Source organism: Topomyia yanbarensis, chromosome 1 (genome assembly GCF_030247195.1).
Source record: "Topomyia yanbarensis strain Yona2022 chromosome 1, ASM3024719v1, whole genome shotgun sequence".
NCBI classification, from domain to species: domain Eukaryota; kingdom Metazoa; phylum Arthropoda; class Insecta; order Diptera; family Culicidae; genus Topomyia; species Topomyia yanbarensis.
In genome coordinates, this window is record NC_080670.1 from 21,655,997 (window position 1) to 21,680,456 (window position 24,460).

The following is a 24,460-nucleotide window of genomic DNA, read 5'->3' on the forward strand; positions in this document are numbered from 1 at the left end:
GTTTTGTTGTCAGATCAATCGATTGTTGTACAGAACAGATCTGACAACAAAACAACAATGATCGAATCCTTGAAAACGGTTCCAAACGGACCGAAACGTCGGATGAAGACAGTTTGTTTGCTTAAAAATTAGTTGGTTTGCTTAAAAATTAGACTGCAAAGCCATACACCAAACCTAACAACAACGGTTATTAAGTTGTGTAAATGCTTTTGAATCATTTATCAGAACATACCAATTTAGTACAACAAAAAACTACGAAGTTATTTCAGCTTGAAGTCTGACTACTAATGGTGGACCGGCAGTGTTGTTAAAATAATTGTTTTTTCTCATTTAATTCGAACCATCGAACTTTGAACAGCTTTAACTTTATTCATAGACATTCTCGCACCATGCTCCCTTCGGCAAAGTTGTTGGGCAAATCTTGAAATATTGTTTTGTTAGTTAGTTACATACTGCAGAAAAAAAACTTGGTTTCTAGGATAGAAAATGCAAAAAAGTAGGTTTCCCATACAAATTCTCATATAAATTTCAAATGCAATTCGCTGCACCGGGTTATATCCAATCGACCCCAAATTATATAGCTATTAGGGACCCCAAACGGAAACAAAAAACTTTGTGCTAAAAATGGTTCACTTTGTCCCAACCCAATGCATGTGTAACTTCATGCCTATTGTTGTGAAAATGGCATCAAAGCAAAGGAGTTAAATTTTGCTCGCGCATCGCGAAAATTCAAACTAGTCGAACGTCAAGTTGGCGAAATTGTTAAATGTGGCCAAATTAACTGTCACCAACTTAATAAAACTGTTCGGAAAACGTTTTTCGACAACCGAAAATCGGAGATCGCAAAAACGCAAATTGTGACGATAAGCAAAGCAAGTCAGCTAGTGAACGATCACGGTAGCTGTAAATGAAGATGCTGATGACGTTTGATTGGGTGGTACAGGTTGACGAAACCTACGATAAGGCAGATATTGAACAGCTTCCTGGACAGGAATATTATACGTTGACTCCAGTCAGGATGGCAGAGGTCTTCAGACGTATTAATCTGTAGAAGTTCGCAAAGAAATATCTCGTGTGGCTGGCCATCTGTTCCTGTGACTTAAAGTGCTACATTTATATCGCAACCGGCACAGGGAAGCTACCGATCCTATTCTACCTGGTTTTTGTATAAAAGGATGTAGCAATGAGAATTTTATTTAGACTGATATGAATACTGAAAAAGGATAATGCATCATAGTCGAAATACTAGTGATGGTGAAGTGTATTTTATTACCCAAATAACCTATAAGCATTTTAAGGTAGCCTAATATCTGCTTTGGATCTACATATGGGGCAGTCTTAAAGCGCCGCTAAGCAGTATATTCTTATATAATGCCAGCATTACGACAGAAAAGGCGAAATTGTTTGCTATTACTGTACAGAGATTTACAACCCGTATTTGTGGTAGTAATGCTATTATATAGCACCAGTGCATAAATGTCATGCTATTAGAAAGCTTGAATTGGCTGTCATTTTCCTCAATGTGGATTTGCAAAGGTTTTTCAGGAAATTTTGTTCTAGCCTAATTGTTTGTTTTCTACGGTACGTTGTTGATAAAAAGCGCCAGAAGGAAATAAACAATTAAAATGATTGAAAAACTATTTTCTCTCAGAATAAACTTAATCTAAAAATGATGGAATATGTGAATGTTTGAGAGTAAAATGAAGAGCATTTGAGGTAATTTAACAGTTGCATCCCAAAACGGTAGGTGACCCTATCTATGTGGAAAATTATTAGGTAACCGTAGCAACCTGTAACTCTGGAAATAAAAGTCAGATCAGCATGAAATTCTATAACAGTCAATGGGATTGTTATACGGTTCGTTTGAATTTGAGTTTGGCAAGATTCGGCACCAATTCTCCGAGAAATAAATTTAACAATAGCTTAGAACTTTTTACTACTAGTTTCCCCGGGGTATCGAGAACCGTAATCGTTTTAAGAAATGTTTTCCGCCAGGTATTCTTCAGAATATTGTGACTACTTCTAATTCATAACAATTCCCACATCAACCATTAAAGCTGAACGTAAGCTACACTAAATTTTGATTATACTCGTTCGTAAATTTACGACTCCAGATCCATTTTTCTATCGCCCGATATGGCACGGATAAATAGAATTAACGATCCAGCAGCTGTCCGGGTTCAATGAATTTGCGATAAAAACTATCCTAGGAAACAGTGGGAAATTGATATCGGTTGCTTGGAAATGAAAATTTATGACACTAATCGAAGAAAGAAGCTTTTCGTTTTCAATTCGATCAACCGGTCCGTCGTGCGGACAGCTCTTCCAATTGCATTTTAGTGTATTGGTAAATCAATCTTATTTAATGATAATATTTGATTGAAGGGGTTCATACGTCTGCTGGAACTTTTAAATAAAATTAGCGATATACTTTAGTTTGAAAACAATTTTTAAAATTAAAATTTACATTTTCGTATTGAGTTCTACAAGATGACGAATGGAACTCATAATAAATGAAGTTCACTTTTAACAATAAATTGTAGAACGTAGTTCATTCAGCTCATTTTGTAGGGTTATGTCGGTTGGTGTAAAACCTAATAATGCAATATTCATTTATTTCAATCTAAGATAATGAACAACTAATAAAATAGAGAGAACCTTATACTCACGGATGTAAAACCGCTGCATTGGTTCTTATTCGCCTAATAAATATCATGTAATTTTACTAATGAACCACATAATCGCTACGCATCTCAAATCAAACTAATTAGCTCCCAGGCCCACTATACAGAACAATGTTATTATGATATGTGTTTCGGTACAAATACAAACCGCAGCCTCAATTAGCAGCTCTACACCATGTGTGCAGTAAATTATCCTAACTCCACGCGTCCATTTCTTTCCGCCAGGTATCGAATCCAACAGGGAAGCTTCGACGATTTTGCCATCGACAACCGGACCGGGCTGGTAACGATTGCCCGCAAGCTGGACTACGACCGGCGAAATACCTACCAGATGGAGATTGTGGCGGCTGACATGGGAACGCCGAGCCTCTCGGGTACCACCACCCTGACGGTCAGCATCATCAACAGTAACGACAAGGCACCATACTTCACGCCAACCACTCAGCGGGCGGAGGTACTGGAAGATGCTCCGGTCGGTACGCTGGTGCACAGTCTGGTTGCTCTGGATCCGGATGTGGCTTCCAGTGAGGCCTTGGATTACACAGCGACCGAACCCATCACCGCGGTCGATAAGAATGGCAAGGAAGTTAGCGATTCGGAAGATTTCAAGGATATGTTCACCATCGATCGGACGGGAAAGGTGATTCTGAACAAAAAGCTACAACGTGATGACTTTGCGGTAGGTTTTGTGGTATTTTCATTGATACGATAGGACATGTGATTGTTGTTTTGTTGTCTTCTCATTAGGTTATACGGATTACTGTGCTCGTAACGGACACAACGGCTCCATCAATTCAGCAGGGAGAAGGTCTTCTCATCATCACAATCATTGACGTCAACGAGGAGCCACCGGTAAGTTTTGCCAGTGTATATTTGCCGCTTCACCACTCCAACGATCAATGATACTTCAGAAAGCAAGACAGGCAATTTCGGTTGCATCAAATCTCAATGGGATAAAACTTTTGCCTAGCTCTGGCCAACCCACACCCAGTTTTCATCCCCCACTCAATTGGATGGGTTCAATTTCTACCAGTTTTGCACCGCATCAGTCGAATGGAACCAAGTCGAGTGAGTCGAAGCGCTCGGATGCAACCAAGTATGAAATTCAATATGAATATTAATAATTGCTCGAACGGATTTGCTACTGGTCGTGCAATTCTTCCTATCCTTTCTATGCTACGTGCAACCTGGGTGAGACCTGGACTTCTCATCGTCTCCGGGCTTGGGGCAAAATTTTCATTACAATAATTTCTCATGATGATACACACTCGGTTGGTTCGGTTTTCCGGTCGGCTGTTGTGGTTTTACCGTATTCTTCTGGATGAACTCTTCCGTCATTCGCTGCTTCCACCGTTCCCGACCAGTAGCCCCGACCACTACTGCTGGACCGGCTCCTTCCCCGACGCATATTTGGTCGACCGGATGGGAATTCCGGTGCTTCTCGGTAATTTCATCAGCATCCTTCGTACTTATCGTTATTGCGGCGTATCATCGCTGCTGTGATGATCATCACTGCATTCACTTGTTTCAGAGGTGGGGATATGGAACCGCTTTGGAGGGTGGTTTGTCTTTATCATAGTCATTCCGCATCCAGGTGTAAGAGATGTGGGGTTCAGTACGATTTCAAGCGATGTGTAAGTTCGTCCGGCAATGTCGTTTGAGAGAGCAATTCGTACTTAGATGATATTTTTGTGATTATCTTATTTATTCACCGATGAAATTTTTTCCGCGGGTATGTTTGGTTCAAAGTTAGTTCTGAACACTAAATATTAAAAAACGAGTGGCTTCTTCTCTATAAGTACCATTCTGGTACATTTTATGCATTAGATAATAATATGTAATGCAAAATAATCAGGTTGGTCATGAGAGTGTATGGTGATATGAGTAATTTACCGCATTTTTTTTTTTGATTTTTGCGCTAGAGATATAAGATCATTACGGTATTATGCAGAATTCATTGATAAAAAAATTCTAGGTGCATTTTTTTTTGGAAAATAAAGTACTTTTCATAGGACAACTCAGAGAACTGTCATTCTTCGCATAATTGTTCTAAGCATATAAGGAATACTGTAGAATTTGGGCCAGTTATATGTATAGTTACAGTGAATAAAAGTACTCATTATTCGCTGAACATGCAACAATTTGGCTGAGATACATATAACACGATGGACAATGTAATTTTATTCTAAAATAAGTATAAAAACAATAAAAAACAAAAATCGAACTCAAATGATGGGACACTTTCAGCGAGTCGCGAACCCAAAGCGCACGCAATGTATTTAAACATCGATAATTGCCTGATCATTAAATGCAAATTGTAAGCTGGAGGGAGATGGCGTAAAATGTAATTAGTTACTCATTGCTAGCGACTTTACACGCGCTAACGGCGGCGACGCGAAGCCTTCCCTGCCACTGAAACTGTGTTCAGCCCGAGGTAGCTTCTATCTTCCATTCAGGCCGCCCCCTCATCGTGAATATTAGACATTCACCCCGGGGCGTGAATGTCTAATCTTCACGTCGGCAGATTCGGGGCCGGGCATTGCAGAACTACGGGGAGGGGTATTTAGCCGAGCAAGTGATTCATGAGGTACGGGATAACTCGCTTGCTCTGTACATTTTGCGAAGTGTTTGTGTGTGTGGGTGAGACAGTTTATTTATCGGGAAGCCGCGCGGTGCTATCAGTAGTAGAGAGCTATGGCAAGATTAGCTTCCAAAGGAGCTGATTAATAATGTAAGTTTCGTAAAGTGTTTCTCCTAGATTGGTGCTGCGAGCGCTTCGGATGGTTTTGTCATCTTCTAAATGAATATGTTAATGAATAATGTAAACTTTGTGGATGATTATAGGTTACTGAATATTATCTGTGAATGAATATAAGATCAAACGATTGGTATGTCAAGTTTACAAGTTATACTGGTTTTGCAGTTGAATGGTGGGGTATTTTGTACTAATTTAGTAATCTATTCAGCTATATAGCTTCTAAAAACTGGATTAGGCATTCCATAAGATGTTTCTGGTCAGATAATTTCATTTGGTTATCTCTTCTAGCATTTCTAGGAGGGCTTCCCGAGAAAATGAAAAGCCCATAGTACCACCATGGTCATGATCCAATTTCACCCCCACTGCATGTTGTTTTGATAGTATATTGAATGGGATCATGGTAGATATAAAAACCATATTTTGGTGTATTTATGGGTTATTGAAACCATTTTATGGTGTTTTAGTGGTTGCAAAACTTGGCGTAGACCATGACTATAGTCTTTTAAAGAGGTTGTATGGTGTCCGAGCCCATGAGAATTTGCTCGGGTTGGCGTCCAAAAATATCGTCGGTCAGTAGAGTTCGGCCGGTAAATGATCCGAAATTCTGGATGGTCTAGTAACATTATGTAATTAGAATTGGTTGTGTCACTGAAGCCGGCATATCAACTAGAACTAGCCAGAATTCCGGTTGATTTTGTGTTGAGCAATGGAATGCTTTGAAAGTTAACGAACCATAGCGGCAAAAAGAACACGATGTTGAAAAAAAAATCTTTGTCTGGGAAGCGATTTGCAGATGAGGCGAAATCGGACAGCTAGTAATCTAATCTAATCACCGTCACGCGACAAATTTACAAAAAAAATGTCTCCAAATTCTGCTTTTTTATGTCTTTTGAAGGCCTGACACTACAATGACCGAATTCAGCATCTTCCACTTTTTAACTTGTGGGTAAAATGAATTTTGACTCATACTAGTTTATAGTGTAATGTTTACATCGGAAGAGTTTCACCAAATTTGTCAAGCAAGTCGAAACACTCTTTTCATTCAAGATCGTATACAACAAACCTTTCGTTTCTACCTAAGGTTTGTTAGGTTTCAAGCTGCAGAATGTTACCCCAGTTTTGCGAAGATCAATCGTTTGCGAGTTTATCTACATCTCATGTCCCTTCACAGAGCATGCTCTTTATCACCTATTTTCGCTTTTATAAGCCACAGCACTCCGTTGTAAACAAAAAGCAACCGGCATTATTTTTTGTCGATTTCTTCTCACCATCGTATGTAGCTACAGGACCTTTCATATAGTATTTGAGTTTTAAATTTTTCGTGAAGCTTTAAATGTTTTGGGCTTTATTTACAAAATTTTTCAACGAAATGGCACCCGTAGTGCCGTTCTGTCTAAGGTTAGGTGCGCGTGGAATTCCAAAACTGCGTACAGCCTGCTACCTGCTACCATTTTCTGTGGTTGATTGATAACTCGCGATTAGTCTGCGATGTCCGATCCGTATAACTCCTCCTCGAATTGCTCCTGGAGAGAGTTGACTCGAGTTTTCTTCTCCAAATAAGCTGTCCTCGCGTAGCCCTGCGGTCGGCAGCTTGCTAACGTTGATTATCAGAAATCCGGGCGAAATAGCATGCTCAGACCCAACAGCAACTCCCTTCATTTAACAAGTTTGCGGCTAAGCTAGTGTTCTATGGTTTGAGAAGCAGAATGTAAATGTTTCGGAGTCAGTTTCCTTACACACCCGAGAGACGAGACAAAACACGCTCACGTGACAGGTTTGCATGGAAAGCACCAAAATACTAACTAGGCAGATACGCTACAATCAGACGCAGTTCGGCTGCCGGAGCAGTAATGCCCTCTACAGATCAAGCCGCGAAATACGTCCTCGAGACCTGTACACATTGACAGTGCAACGCGAAACATTCTGGGACCGGGCATAATGCCATGAAAAGGTTTCTACCTGAGGCGCCTGGAGACGAGTTCATCCCATGGCGACCAGGACACTGCTTCGAACAATGGCCTGTAGAAATTTTTTTGATGCGTGGATCGAAAAACCAGTTTAACACAATATTGTAGATACCTTTCAAAAAGTGTAATGAAACAAAATGAAACAATTTTTTGAAAATTTTGAATGAGAGCCTCGTCTTACCCCGGAAAACCGTGATATTTTTAACAATCCGACAATAAGCACGAAACTTGTGTAAAAGTAAACAAGGTAACAGTGGTAAAATAGTGGTTTTATTGAGATACGAGTTAATATACCCTCGAATTAAATACTCTCGTATATTATTAACTTTGCTGATATTCAGGAATGTGCACAGTAGCAGTATCAAGAATCAGGAATCAGAATATGTTGGCTTAAATGGCACATTCCCCTATCTAGTCGGGGCTTTGTGCCACAGTAGCAGTAAGGCTAACTGTCTTAATTTTGTCCTGCTATATCACTTATTAGTCAATCAATCATAATGAACGTAATGTTGCAACCAGCAGCAGCATTTTAGTCGCTTCCTACGGTTTTCAATTAATGTCTATGTAAGTTGGCAAACGACGCACAATTGCCTGGTGACCGGACAAAACCTCAAGAAGTTATGTTTTAATTATGGATATCTTATATTTTGTTTATGCTTCTCGTATGGTACATATTCAAAATTTCATGTTTATTGGATGAGAACGCGATTTTTAGCAGCAGCTTAGACGAAGCTATGTCAGAACTGAGGAATTCTACGAAGATCCGTCCGAAAATCTCTAAAATCGTGACCGACCATCTTAGATTCCGATGAAACTTTACAGGTTTAACCGGCATGGAAGACTAAACAATTTTCACAGTCAATAAGATTATTTTAACTCAAGCGCAATTTTTTAAAGGGGCGTAGACGTTTCTACGCGCAATAATTTCAATTTTTTTTGTTCGATTAAACTATTTTACACAGTAAAACTATCTGAGAATGAGTTACAGGTAATGAATACTTCTTCATGAAAAAAATATACACTGAAAAAAATGTTGTGTCGTTTTTCACAAAAACAAAAATTTATGATAAAAATTCAAATTGCAAAAAAACCATTTTTTTCTATTTTTTTTTATTTTGTCAACAAATACCTAAAGAGAAAAGAAACATTCTGATTGTGATTTCATGATGGAGAAATTATCAGCAAAAAAGTTTTTCTAACAATAACTTTATACATGTTTTTAAATTTCATACTAATTGACATACAAAACTCTAATTTTACTACAGAATATAATTCTAAGTATAATTTTAAATCAAAAGGCATTTTACAAATATCTTCCAAAATGCAATAGTTTTCGAGATATTTGGAGTTTTGCTCCAACAAAAACAATTAATTCTTGTAATTATGTCCTTTTTAAAAGTTATTCGCGTTACCCCATCATAAATTGTCAAAAGTCTAATGTTTATCGTTCTAAAGACATAAAAGAAGCCTTTTCAGTGTATTTGAACCATGGAGAAGCTTTCAATAAAAAAGTTTTCCTAACAACAGCTTTTGACAATTTTTTATAATTCATACTATTTGCAGACAAAAATAGAATTTTATTTTTGAATATGATTCTAAACGCCATTTTAAGTCACAATGCTTATAACAAAAAATTTATGAAATGTAGCAGTTTTCGAGATATTTTAAATTTTCTTTAAACAACACGCTATATATTGTAGTACACATGACGAAATATGATTAACATTACAATCAATAATATAGAACATGTACTCAGTAAGTGGTCTTCTGGTGCCCTTGGCGGAGTCTCAGTTTTGCGCCCCTTTGGTGTTTAGTTTGGCTTTGTTTTTCGGTTCGACCTTCAAAAAATAATTTGTGTTCATTGAAATGGCACACCTACTCCCTACTCAATTTCACGTAAATTCCAACCACAAATCTTCTACTGTATATTTATGAAATCAGTTGACGCTAGGTGTTTAAAGACGACGGAGGGAGCATCTATTCAGAAGACTGTGTATTAGGGTGTCACGTATGGGAAACAGGTGACCATCGAAATTAATAACTGGACGCACTTGAACAGCATTTGCACGTCGGAAAAATCCTTTGGGCAAAATTTTAACTCGATGAAGGGGTTGCGCAAAACGGAATTCGAATTTTTGATAATGAGGTCTACTGCCACGCTGATTTTTTTTAGATAGCCTTTATGGAACTTGCAAAATTCTGGCTTTGAGTTGATATATTGTTTTCTATGCCAAATGTCTTAGAAATGCATGAAACAACGGATCTTGTATATTCTAGCAAAACAAATGTTTTTATAAAAGTTGCCCTTAGGGTACTTCAATTTTTAAGTTAAGATTTTCAAAACAAAATTTAAAAAATTGTTTTTTTTTTCGAATTGACACCAGATTTTGATATTTCATGAATTTCTAAAATATTTGGCATACAAGAAACAAATGAAGCTGCATTTCCAAACTCAATGCCCATATCTATTTAAATTTATTTTTTGTTGCAAAGGCATTTTTTCTACATTACACTAGATCTCGACGCTTCATGACCTTGTTTTTGATTGCACTCAAATTGTGCATGGGGACTTTTTTCGAGGTGCCAATACTTTTGAGGTGTGCCTCTACCGCATGTCAAGTGTACTAAGGAGACATTTTTTGGGACTTTGAACTGATTGGTGGTTTGTTGATTACGGTGTATATCAATAGATTTGAATTACCAGTCAAAGGGGGGCCGCGGCATTCCTGTTATATTCCAGACAGCAGCAAAGTATTTTTTGCACAAGCTGTTATGATTCATTGCTGATTTAGTTTTTCGCATATTCTTCGTTCCAGTGTCTAATAAAAGAGGTTGCATCCAGCCCTATATCTTGTGAAGTAAGATGAACATATTATTCCGTTTCTATAAAATTCAGACTTGTCTTTCAAATTATATCTCCCATGATTTCTGTCTCTTCCTTCATTTTCTGCAGTTTTCACTTTGTGTCTGGCTCTGGGTCTGTTCATAAATAAACTCTCCTGAAATGACCCAAATGATCTTAAAATGGATGTCGAACAAAATTCGTCATCAAAGACTCCGAGTTTCCATTTAAAAATCAAACACATTGAACTAGGTTCGACCATATCTTACCTTCTTTCGGACCAATGGTAGTATTCTAATATTCCGCAAGACGCAGAAATATTCAGCTGCGCCAGATATCTCGAAAGTTCGCCTAGATAAGCTCAGAATTGTGATATTTTGTTTAAAGCAAACAAATTATGTTATTGGCGACAAGACTTTTAAGAAGAACTAACGCGTCTACATGCCCGCTCATAAAGTTGAGACCGATGGTGTAGTTATCGATTCGAACTTGGCATGCGTGGATCTACTGAAGGCCGGGATTGGCTGTTTTAAGGACCCCTTGCTCCAGTGAGCGAAGATTTTGAATGAAAATCGCACCGGACAGGACAAAATAGTGTGTCCCTTCAAACTAATGTCGACTTTGGCAAGACTGCTTTGCGTCTTCTTCGACAAGGATCGCCTGCATGATCGGTTGTTTTTGCCGCGCGTCATGCATGTAGTATTGCACTAATTACAAGCAAATGGGCCTTTGTTTCAATATTTTTTTTCTCTCTTGATGCCGTCAAATATACCAGCAAGAGAAAGAACTGCCATAAATCCGAAGCAAACAGTATCTGATCTTAGACATTTGAGAAGAAACAAAGAGTTTACAACACTTTCAGGAACAACAAAAATCTCATGTGACATTTCAACCAGAGACTCAACTCACTGCAGGATTGATTGGACCTAGGTTTGTGATATTGCGGAACTCCTCCCGGCATCGAAGAGACTTCAATTTTCATGGTACGGCATGGGGTTATTTACTCGAAAATAATTGATCTAGCGTACTCTACAATCTTTGCTACAGCTTTAAAAAAGTGGCCCACCTTATTGCCCATGACCACATTTTCGTTCCCCTTGTTTCTATGAAACTGAAAAAACGAGCGGAAAAGGCAATAATGTTCACTATTTTTGTTCAAATTTGTCTTTGTCTTGTTCGTTGCTTTATTTAGACTATCCACTTATTTCATGAAGCAGATCAAGAATAATTTATTTTAAGAACCACACGCTACGGCTCTGCATGTACTACCAAAGAAATTTGAAAGTGCTCAAATCAATGAGAACAATTATTATAATTAATTGATGATCTAATGGACTAAAATAAACCAATGGATGTGACAATAAAACATTTGTTCTTCGGCTGATATGACTGCCCCAAATTTGCAACTGTTGTTTTCGATTCTTCTTGCGTACTGTCGATTTTCTACCCTCATACAAGATTAAACATTCATCATTCCACTCAGACTAGACCATGCGTATTCCCTACGTACACTAAATGGCAAGTGAAGTTTGTCAAATAAACACCAGACAAAGAAATTAGTTTGCTCAGACTAATGAAATGTCAGCTCGATTGGCATCACCTGGCGGATATGTGTTCCCTTAAAATGTCATCAAATCAAAGAACATTTATAGTTACATACAACAAAAATTTGTTAGCAATAAAATAAAATCGGAAAAATTAGTTGCATAACCAAGGTGGTTCATTTTCAAAGATAGCACCCAATAAAAATAGATGATAAGGGACATGGACGAAAATAATTGAGCACAGCCTCAAACACTCGTTAAAAATGTTTGATTTGAAAATACGAAAATTCGTCAAAGGAGTAATATTTATTTCATCTGGCCCTTGCAATGTTCAAGTTCAATCTCGTACAATGTAGGATTCTACGTTTTTTGGAATGAAACTTCATTTTCTATACGATATGAACGAAAAATATATGAATAACTTGTATTTGATACAGTCCCTATGCCACATTCAGTGGCTTTCATTGTGTCCTTCAGTCCCTTCCAATAAGGTGCTTCTTACCACGGTATAGCTTCCTGGAAATTTCTAAATGCCTTATCTGAACCATACACCATTTACGTTAACTAAACAACTTCAATTTCTTCGTTTGAAAGTTCTCCGAAGTACCATCCCAGAAATAGGACGGAAAGGGTGGGGGTGGTCAATATGTCAAGACAGTACACTGCACTACAACTGTGGGCAAATGGATTGTGTGCCGGAGTGACGCTGAATCTCGGCTTGCCTCGGTAACGGAACGGAAATGTAGCAAACCTTTCAATTCATGCGGAAGTGTTTGTTTCTATCCGGCACTGTTCCAACCCTCTAGTCGTGCATCCCGCCGTGCACCGATATGATGCCCTCCACGACAGAGGACGACAGTTGAGTGCCGCCAGCGCCGGCCGTCGTCGTCAGGAGCAAGCACAACTCAGTCAATTAACGGGTTGTCGGCGGGGGCTTGACGGCATCACATCGGTCCCGGACTGAAGTAGCAGAACAGGAACAGCAAACTAATTAAAATAAGCTTTTCATGCTTTAATATATTCAATTTCATCGTGTCACTGTATAGAAAGTGAACGGAAGAGCGGCCGAGTCAGTTCCTTTAACGGCAGGTCGCTGCTTTACTGTTTGGGAAATGATGAAAGTTGACGGAGTGGAACCCAACATGGGGCGGGCTGGGAATGGCGTGGCAAAACTGGCAGTCAGTGTGTACCGAAGAGATTTACGATGACAAAGGGGTGGCAAAATTGATAAAGTTGTTCCTGGCTAAAGGTTGTGAAAAAGGATAATTGAACAATTAAAACTTTTCGTTGGTGTAAAGTTCAGTGGATGCATTGAAGCGGCGCGTGTTCGAAAATGCTATGAACTAGCTTGGTCAGGTGGAAGTTTTAACAATAGTCGAAATCTTAGTTTCTTGCACAGAACAGGAATGCTGCCGCATCTTCGTCTTCAAGCCAGTTACTTTCCAACCATGCCAATATCCATTGACAAATTATCAACGCCCAATAATCGGTATGCCAATCCTTTCAGTTTCGACGTACCAGCTGGTAGATTTTCCCCTTCCCATTGAAAAGCTGCTGTAAATCGCTCCGATGATTTATTTTCATCGCATAAACCCCGGGGGACGTGTCGTCATCTGCTCCATTAGGAATCATCACCTTCGCACGTACTGACCAGAAGCTGCCGCTCACATATTCCGACAAAACTTTCGGAAACGGAACTTTTGGGATGACGATAATCCTACCACAGCAATCTCGGTGCTAAACGGGGGATTCCTCCCCGTTCAGTAGTAAAAGCCAACACACGTTTTAAAGTATTGATGATGAATTGCGAAAATGGACGAGAACATCCTTTCCTCGTGACTGCAGCCTTTCTATAATGGGCTATGTTCGTACCTTGTAGCAGAACCTGGCGTGTCGGTTCGGCATTGTGATAGGCAAACCCTGGCGACCAGAGAGCTGCTACACTTCCAATCCTGCTCATCCTGTGGCCCAATCCGTTCACCATCCGGCTCATCCTTAGCAATCCGTTCAAGTGATGCACACTGCAGAAGAGATTACAAAATGCTTTTACGGAAAGATTTTCAATGGCAATCCGGAACGAAAGCACGAAAAGCGACCAGAACACAACAATGATAGTCCTGCCTGTTTCGTGATTTATGCTTCCTTCGTCCCCGCACCTACTGCTGCACGGTCGCTCGACCGTCTTACCTATTTCCAAAGTCCAAAGCTGACGATTCTAGACCTGACCATTATTCACTGTTTATTGCTGTCAGTGCCGACGCCACCAATTCGTGCACTCTTTCCCCCTCCCCGCGCTAAGAGGATTTCCACTCAAAATTTATCATATACCTTAACCTCAACTATTGTTCTAAACCTAGCCACCTACTTGCTTCTTCCGTAGCTCTTCGTGCCACCATGGACGCCGGCGGATCCTCGCTACCGATTCCAGGTGCTCGAGGAACAACCGATCGGAACCATCCTGACGACGATGCAAGCAACAGATGCAGACTCCACGGTCGCCGAGTACCGGATGACAGATAACAGCTATTTCGAGATAAACAACACAACAGGTAAGAGCTGATGGCATTTTATACATATTGTATATATATGGGTGCAGGTAAACTAGTTGTCCCGGTCTCCCCCCGCCCGGTCGGTATCGCCGCCGCCCGTGTGGCAATAGTGTGTACGATTGAAAGAAAACCAGAACAGCTCTTATCGGTGACCTAGCTCCGTAAGCCCCGGAAGAAGGAACTAAGGCGAGTGATTTACAACATAAGCTGATGGGGGCTGCTGCATTTCTTGTAGTGTGCAGAGAAATAAGTACTCCTTCTGCCTCGGTAGCAGCGCTGTTTACGCGATGGTTAAGAGTTTAGGGTGTTTAATGTATCTATCTTTACCGGGGAGTTTGCAGCTCACAGGGTGTGCGTTCCGTCTGGTTCCATATAAGAATTCTGTTACGTTCCATTGAATGAAAGAAAAATAGATATATTACTAATTTGGACTTATTTATGAGATTTATTTTGCAATACGGTACAAAGAACCTTATTAGAAACATTTGTTTGAAGTACTCTTTTGGGCCTTTGCCAGGCAGACATAGTTAAAAGAATAAGTTGGCTTGTCTCATAATTATCGCTTTGAGAGTTTCTTTGCACCCTTCTAGAGTAATTATTTAACTGGGGTACCGTAGGGGATTTTGTCGGTAAGCGCGTAAAACTTCTACAGATTTATGAGAATCAGTGCATTATCCTTGTGCTTTATTTCATGGAAACGCATGGTAATTAGTGAGTTTTCGAAACTAGGAGGAAAGCACGTATTCGGTATTGAAAAGCTTTTAAATGCTGTGCAAAGTTTTACCATTCTGCAGCTAATTGCATAGCTTGCAGCTTGAGATTGGTGGAGGCAAATCGCAGTTCGCTTCAGAGTGGTAAACTGACAAATCAAATCAGCTTCGAACATTGTTGTTGGGTTTATTTATTTGACAAGGTATTTTGCGTTAGCTTGGCGGGTGCTTCAAGCAGCAAAGAGGAAGTTTTTTTTATTTCTTTTGATTATAGGGTTTTTTACCTTAGTAGCTTTCCCCTCTTAGGGGTTAGTAAAATTTGTCAGAAAAATCTGTAACCTATGTGCGGGTTTGGGAATCCAACCCAGATGAGCTGCGTACAAGATAATCGATTTATCAACTAAGTCATGACCGCTCCCGAAAAGGAAGCTGTTTTTCGTTAGGTTTTTAGACGAGAGATAAGACTTAAGAGGAATTCCACGAAGATCCGTCCGAAAAGCTTTAAAATCGTGACCGACACTCTTCGATTTCGATGAAACTTTACTCGCTTCACCGCCATTTTTTCACAGTCAATGAGATCATTTTAACTCAAGAATTATGTTAAAGTACTTAGAAGTTGTTTCATGCAGCATTTTCTACAAAAAAAAGTTCGATTACCATATTCTATAGAGCAAAACTATCCGAGAAAGTGTTACAGGAAATAAATAATTCTGCATGAAAAAAAAGTTCACTGAAAAAACATTTTTCACAAAAACTAGAATTTAAATGATTAACAAAAACACATATTTTTTTTCTTTTTTTTCTTTTGTCAACAAAAACGTAAAAAATAAGGAAACATTTTAATTGTAGTTGCATTAAGGAGAAACTATGATATTTGGAAGCTTTGTTTAACGAAAACAAATAATTCGTGATATTATGCCCTTTTTATAAGTTATTCGCATTTCCCCATCGTCAACTATCAACAATCACATGTTTATTGTTTTAAACACGAAAAAGAGTATTTTCGGTGTATTTGAATCATGGAGAATCTATCCAGCTTTCCAAACAACTTTTAACATATTTTTGAAACTAACATTATTTGCAGTCAAAAATGCAATTTTCTTAATGAATATAGTCCATATATGAAGGATACGCGATATTCTCGCTAATATTTTTCTCGCATCAGAGATATTTTTGCTATATTTTAGGTGATTTAGACGTAAAATGAATTTTTGACAGCTTTTTGAAGGGCATAACTCAAAGTTTTTTGCATAATTTGACCATAGGAACTACATCCGGTTATTTTCATTTTTCGATTTCGAAAAAATGGCTAATTTAATGCATTGCATTACTTCACCAAAATTATCCATGTGATTAAATTATATCGTGAAATCACCAAAAATAGATTACTAGCTCATTTAGCTAATGTTTAAATACCTGGTTGCCACGAAGTTTTATTGAATTCGAACTTCTAAAGCAATTACAACAACGACGTCCGTGAATGCCCGCGATCACACTATACTCATTCGAAAGCTTTTAATCACTTTAAAATGAGTCTATGCTAGTTTTGCGAAAACTTGCGATAAGTAATTAAAATTTAAAAGTAATTGTGAATGGAGACGCACGGTTATTACTGGCATTAAATTTGAATAATCACTTTATAGCTAAAATAGTGACACGGATTCATGTACAACTTTCAAATAGCATTGAAAGCTTGATCTACGAGGGTTTTACTAGTGATCAAAAAGAGAGCCGAGTAAAAAGAGTAATTTCTTAGATGGTAAAGGTCAGAATGTTTAAAATTCAGTAAATATTTTCAGCCTATTCAAAAATGTCAATAAATGTTTCTAGAACTATTTCTTGACAACTTGCAAGGTAACTGTCAAATGAGTGAACATAGCTGAGTTCCAGTCTTTTGATAAATTTTGATCAGAATTTGTATAGTACTGATTTTTCTTAAGGGTAAGCGATATAACCCAAATAAATTAAGACCATTTTCAAATGAACCTTATACGCGAAAAATGGGTTTAATTGTATTTTTTTATGTAAGATAGAATGCGAAAAAAAATATTTCGTTAACCATCCTGTTGATTAGTGAATTTACAACATTCTACGAAGACGTTCAAGTTTTGTTTGCAAAAGTAAAGAAAATGAATTAATAATAATGAATTTACCGATCCAAATTATTCGAACACATCTTATTTAATCAGTAAAAACTATATAATCATTTCTGATGCACCAAAATAAGATGTAAATCAATTCGTTTCAACATTGAAAATAACTTCAGCTTACCATATTTACTACTGAAAAAATCATTACTCTCGCACAGATAATTACTTACTTTTGAGCCATCCTAATAAGTAGTATATTTAATTTCTACTCTATTTTGTAACCAGAAAAGGAAATCAGGGCAGAAAAACTTCTTTAAAAAAATTATGAATTTACACAACAGTATAATTATTTTTGAGACACCCTAATGTGTAATGAAGGTTTTATTTTGATAAGTGTTTATATCAAACAGGATTAATTATTATACAAAAATTTTAATAACAGTTTCGATAAAGTAGATATTTTGTGACACCCTACTGAATAGCATATGTTTGTTTTTAATGTTTTGATATCAAAAACGAATTTAACGTAGCAAAATTACATAAAACAGACCTATTTGAACTGATTTGGCAGGGTTTTAACTTTAGTCCACCTTTTATTCTATGTCGTGCCACTGTGGATCATGTCCTTTACACGGAAAACCTGTCGTAATTTCATGCAGATTTTCCGTACAATAAGAACACTGCAGGGGTATAATTTCTTTCCATCCTCCGAGATTAATACTGAATGCAAACGCTTGCAAACCAATGTTATTATATGCCGAAATAAGGGGTCCCGAAAACAGCAACCCAGCAGATCCCACATCGTCAAACTCCAATCGGTTGCTAGACCATAAATCTCGACTTCCCGAGTCGATATTTATACACTTAATCTTGTTTTGCCAAATCTCAGTTTTCGTTTTTTGTAACTATTTTTTTTCACAGCCGAGCAATCTGTGGTAAAGACTGTTGCACCCTCAGTACAACTGACGTTGGTTTTGCTGAAACCCTGAAAATGTATCGCTGAAAAACGATAAATTATTGTGGAAAAGTTCAACCGACTTCGGCTGTGCGGTAATTACTGAACTGAATTGAGTGTGTTGCTCAAATAGCCCCGCCTACAGAGCTCGCAACAAAAAATATTGTTTGCCTACTTTGAGCTGGCTATCACGACCCGGGGGAAAACACGATTCCGGTTGACTTCATGCAAACTCGTCTTAGACCTTTATTAAAAGTGAAAATGGAGCTTAATCTGGAGGAAGTGACCTACATTCAGTCACACCACGTTAGAAACTGTGTATTGATAACGTTTACAAGTTTAGCCCAGGCAGAAAACTTCATTGTTAAAAACAATATGCAACATGGCGTCGAATATGGCAACGTTAAAACCAAGATCCTTATGTATATGGATGGTAACAAAATTGCAGCACGCCTTCACGATTTTAAACTATGTACCAGATCAGAATACATTAAAAGATTCATCTCAAAGTACGAGAAATGAAATCCGTTTCGAGACTGACAAACGCCAACGCGCTCAAAGATGTTAGTTAATATATTAATAACTACGAATTTATAAACCCGGTGATCCCACGCGATCACGACCGGAAGCCCTATCTTTGATGTTAGCAGCGTAGATCCACACGTCTTGAAAAAAACAATGTCATATACACTAGAAGTCTCATGGTGCCTTGACTGGATACTCAAGTAATACAGATGGAATTAACTTCCAACTAGATATTAACTGTACACTCAAAATGGAAGCTCGTGTGAACATTCAAAAGCTCACATGTATTTGCATGTGGTTATATGATTAGTCAAACGAATTTATACATGCGAAATTACATACACGCCACACACACACGTTTATGTGATCAGACCCAATAAAATACAAACGCTCAATCCCGGAGCGATAATACAACCCGTGTCACAAACGAAATGTTGTTATTGTGTGTTGTTATGTTATTGCAATCATCCACGCAAACCTACACTCGCCATCTCGTAAATCTAAAAACGCCGCTATACAGGTATACCTCGATTTAACATACTCACGATTTAACATACCCTCGATTTAACGTACTTCGATTTAACATAATTTTTACCTCGATTTAACATACATTTTAAATTTTTTTAATTTTTTTGCATTATCAATGTTACTAAAGCGAAATGTTAAGAATCAATACTAATTTTATTGTATGATCCGCTTCAGTGAGGGAATATGTGCATCGTTTCTAATGCTTAAGCAACATAATTTATCTTCGTTTTTAGCTAGATCAATAAATTATGTTTAAGTTCCAAAAACTTTCTTATTTTGTTACTCACAACAAGGTGAATAAACGGATAATTTTCGTGCACAAGTTAGTTTCTGATAAAATTTTGTATTAGTTTTTACGTGTAAGCTAAAAATAGATAATTGGAAAGATATGAGTAATCGAAGAAATAGGGCGGTGACGTGACATTGACACTCGGTGAGTCTCACTAATAGGTATTGGGGCTATAGCGGTGATTACGAAACTATTCGGGATTTGTAATAAGATCATGATAGTTTCTCGATGGTGGAGTTATGGACGTACCAACTCGAGCTTTGCAGAAAAAACGCCGTTGTGGATCGACACCTCATGGAGTTGCACAGCAAATCAATAGACGATAACAATGAAAGACACAAGTCATCCTTCATTGTACAACTCCTGGTAAGCTCAAGGTGTTTATTTATCAGTATTGTTAAACAAACATTGCGAGCCCACCAGGAGTCGGTCATGACTTAATGTAGATAGAGGAAGGACACAGAAGCGATGTTAGTCCGACACAAGTTGTGATTAGATTCTGCATGTAATACTGTGTACTCAACAAATGGAGAAGAGATAGGGGTTCAAAAAATGTACTGGCATTTGCGTGCGATTCAAGTCTCTAGGCACTAGGCCCCCAGGAGTTATATTATTTACAATAATAAATCTTCATGTTTAAATAGAAATCTAGTTGATACATCCAAAAAATGAAAAGAAGACTACCGTTTTTGCCGCTGGAGGGCAGTGGACCAATTTTTGGCTTCAGCCATCAAATGCTACGCGGTCTCTAGAGCGGTGTTGTCAGCAAATTTGCAAACTGATATCTCAGCAACATGACACCTGTTTACAGATTTTCAGCGAAATATTTTCCGAGTCTCACCTGTCAAATGTCACTTTCACTAAGATTTCAACAAAAAAATATGTTGGCTGAGATCTCAGCTGCTGAGGTTTCGACAAAAGCTGAGACTCCGGAGAAAAAATTAAGTGTGTAACAGTTATTTCAACATTCTATTAAATTCTACCTCCTTGCTGTATTATAAGGGTGTGTGTTAAACAGATTTTTTTTAAATATTTCATTAAATTGTAACGAAAATGCCTTATTGATTCTGACGAGTTGACGTGAATTCTACGACTTCTAAACTGATGTTTCGTGTCCTTTGTGCACAAAAAGTTCTAATCTTACTTTTTTCTTAAAGCGAAATATAGCGCTACCATCGTTCGATATCGTTGTTTTTTCAGCAGTGCGAGATTTCATTTCTGACTCGTTTACTCGTGAACTCAAATAGTGTTTTCCTTTTGAATCAAGTTAGTCTGACATGATACAGACGAGACGAAATCGAAATTCCTTAACTTACTAAAACGCGCACAAAATAGTTCAATCTAAATTTGCTGATGTTAGAAGGAAACTGATGAAAATATTACTGCTAATAACACTATTCATTCCTATAAATTATCCTTAATTCTAAGAAAATTTTAAATAATAACAACAAACTTTTGGATACGAATATCTGTTAGAATTGACGTTTGCGAGGGTTAAGATTAATATTTTTTTTGTTTGGAAGAGAAATTTATTTGTTTAGTTATGAATATATGGGTTCTATGTCACTGTTAGGTGGATTCAATCAGTAATATCCTCGCAAATATTTCGAGCGATGAACAAAATAATAATTCTGTTCGAAACAATAATTTCTTTTATGTTTCGATTTAACATAAAATTCGATTTAACCTACATGTTTTGAACGGAAAATGTATGTTAAATCGAGGTATACCTGTATAACGGAAAAATTTAAGTGAATGTTTAAGCCATTACGAATTTATAAACGCGGTCTAAAGTGTGATTATACCGACGGTCGGAAGCAGCCTATGTCTTCAGTTGAACCTTATCCAAAAAAAATAACACTCGTCTATACTAGACATTGCCGGTAACTAGTGCTATGGGGGAATTAGCTTACTTCTAGAATTTTGAATTGTACACTCAAAATTATACATAAGACTAGCGGTTTTAGCGAATGTATCCACGCGAAGTGTGTATGTACACACTAGCACAGCACAACGAAAGATTGAAATCTTTCGCGACCGTGCTAACATGAAACGGCCTCGGCGATAAAGTGAACGTTTTAGCACTTATAACTCTATTTTTTTTCGATTATAGAGGTTTTAACCTTAAGGTCATTCGCCTCTTCGGGCTAGAAAAATCTCTTATGAAAAATTTCTAACCCTATGTGCGGGGTCGGGAATCGAGCCCAGGTGCGCTGCGTACAAGGCAATCGATTTACCAACTACGCTACGCCCACCCCCCACTTATAACTCTATAAAAGTGTTCTAAAGTGTGAACATATAAACACTCGTTTCCACGCGATCAGGAAATCTCCGTCCCCACATGTGAGCCGCAAACTACTTAATATCACAAGCGGAATCACGACCTGCTGGAATCGGTCCTAAGCAGTGTTTTAGTGATTTACACTTTCCTTCTCGTTTGCTGGAGCCCTTCCGTTTAACGCTATAATTTCATTACTTTTTGGTTCACAGCCGTTCGGAAAATTGAAGAAAATTAAATTAAAACAAATCTTTGTGGAAGACACTGGAACTGTATGTCTTGTTCTTTCAACAAAATTTTACAAGAAATTAACCAAAAAAAAAATTAGTGTTCCTTAATATTTCTTGAAAAACTTGAAGTTTTGATGTTTCGTTAATATGACTTTAGAAATACTTTCAGATATTTTGAAGGAGTTGTTTTTTGTCTCAATATACTGATCCACTTGCTTCATTTGTTAGGAAGTCATATATTTACTTTTTGCTATTTTGAAACAAATTTTTGATTTAATATCGCTAGATATAAAAAACATCGAATTTTGCCATCTTTGGTGATGTATACTAGGCGGGCAAAACCCGAAGTTGATTGATTGAATGGTTCAAAAGCGAGAATGTCCGCAGATTCGAAAAATCTTGTTCCAAGAAAGCCACCATTTTGGTCGCCATTTTTGACACCTTACACTCGAAAATTTTTATTTTATAGATGAAACCCTTATAACCATTTTGCGGAATAGTGCACATGTCTAAGTCATTTTACTGCCTGAAAAAAATTATTAAGCATTAGGTACTTTTCGTCACAATTATATAAGAGGACCCCCTTAAATGTCAAGAACCCTAATAGAGAATCATGAAATTTGAAAAAGTAATATATTTTATATTCTTATAAGTTTGAAACGAAAAAAGTTTACTAGTTGGTGTATAAAAACACATTATTAAATAACCTTCATCACTGAGAACTGACATACAAGTAAAGTTTTCAACTTGTGTAAGAAATAAAACTGTCGCTTTGAAATGACAACAGCGAGTAGCAACTTGCCACTGGTGGGCGCTTCGATCGGCCAGCAATCGCTATACGGAACTTGTGTGCAAGCTTGGATACAATGGTGATTCGCGTATGCGAACCTGTATGCGATGGTGATTTTCAACGTATTTTCATTTAAATGTTTACACAGGTTTTTCGGGAAAGTTTGTTTTAGCTTATATATCTGTTATCTGTGCCTTCATTTTGAAACGAATCTGTTATCTAGCTTCTGAATAAACGAAAAGGTCAAAGTACAACAACTTTCCTAAACTTATCATAAAGCTAAGCTGTTTAGTTTTGGCCAAATCTCAAAATTTACCTTCTAGACCCCTGTGGTACATTTTTATTGATTCATCTTGCTAGTTGGTTGGTAATATAAATATGATTTTTCTTCCAGGTTTGTTTAAACTAGGTTGGGTTAAATGTGGGACCAGCTGGTTGTCAATTCGTTAGGCCTTGGGTGTCATGCCTCCTTCGAAGAATGGATAGAGCTGGGCCGCGAGGAATATTTTTAATATTGAGATCTTTTGATTTTTCGGCCAATCTCCCGCGCTTTACTGGCATTAGTAAATCGCTTCCTTTGAAAGGTACTAGTTCATTATCAGCTTGTTCAGAATGCCATTCGATTCGAGTAAATTGGATTTGTTTGTAGTGGGCATTCTTCGTCTTGTAGGTGGATAGAAGATTTTATTTACGTTTATCTTAACCCTCAAAAAGGCAAGCTTAAATTGTGACTTCAAGAAACATCGCTATCGCTCCTAAGACCTAATGAAATCAAGAGCCTCTTTTTTGTCGTTTTATCACTGAGAGAATCGAAAGCCCGAAAACTAGCTAGCGTAACTAGCCGGGCCTCTGAGATCGCTTGCCTATTTGAGGGTTAACTGTGTAATCATGTGTCGTTGAGAGTGAGACATTATTAAGGTTGCACAGAGAAAGCGCAAAATTCGCAAACGAAAAAAGCAGTTTTTTTCCACACCGTATGTCAGATCTTCATAAAAATCAATCAGCGTATGTAGAATGTTGTTACAGTACTGCTGATTGATTTTTATGAAGATCTGACATACGGTGTGGAAAAAAACTGCTTTTTTCGTTTGCGAATTTTGCGCATTCTCTGTGCAACCTTAATATGCTTGTAAATCAGGAAGAAATGTAGGCAAGGATGCAAAATGCCTACCTTTTCTGCGGCTGTAATTTTTCTGCCTACATTCTCATTTCTCTTTCGACGCTGCTGTCTTTCGCCATTGCAGGACGCCCAGCGCTGTGCGGAAGTCTGTAAGCAAAGCAGTAACACGACAAAAAAATACTGCCCCCCAGTACAGCCACCAGACGCGAGCGGTACAGCTTCTCATTCCTTATTTTACATTTTTTAATATTCTTAATCTAATCAATATTTTCAATCAAAAACGACGTCTATGAATGCTGTTCGTTTACGCCACGACCGGCATCAACGCTTTCGTGTGCGAGCCTCTCCCTTTGACTACGCAGAGAAAAATGTACAAAGCGAGAGAACAAACATTACTACGCCACACTCTCACCGAGCAGTCGGAGTACAGCAGCAAAACAAAAATGTATTCTTCTGCTCTACGGGAAAATGTACTCGGTTTGGCTACCGTTCTGGCAAGAACTGTAGTGATGTGTCACTGTAGCGGGCTGTACGGCTTGTGCAAATGTAAATATACCGAAAAAAATGTAGTTTACTGGTACCTTTGGCATCCCTGAATGTA

At 37.9% G+C, this 24,460-nt stretch overlaps 3 protein-coding genes across 6 annotated transcripts in view; 2 read left to right on the forward strand and 1 right to left on the reverse strand.

The window, feature by feature from the left end:
- Positions 1-24,460, reverse strand: part of LOC131677072 (RNA helicase aquarius) — a 323,960-nt gene that overhangs the window by 142,474 nt on the left and 157,026 nt on the right. The window lies entirely within an intron of this gene.
- LOC131677075 (probable G-protein coupled receptor Mth-like 5) overlaps positions 1-24,460 on the forward strand; it is a 219,638-nt gene that overhangs the window by 40,344 nt on the left and 154,834 nt on the right. The window lies entirely within an intron of this gene.
- Positions 2,845-24,460, forward strand: part of LOC131677073 (cadherin-87A-like) — a 41,864-nt gene continuing 20,248 nt past the window's right edge. Inside the window, exons 1-3 of the mRNA XM_058956637.1 lie at positions 2,845-3,363; positions 3,432-3,536; positions 14,176-14,344. Coding sequence (XP_058812620.1) covers positions 2,860-3,363; positions 3,432-3,536; positions 14,176-14,344 — 778 coding nt within the window. The 5' untranslated portion in view covers positions 2,845-2,859. The remainder of the gene's footprint in view (positions 3,364-3,431; positions 3,537-14,175; positions 14,345-24,460) is intronic.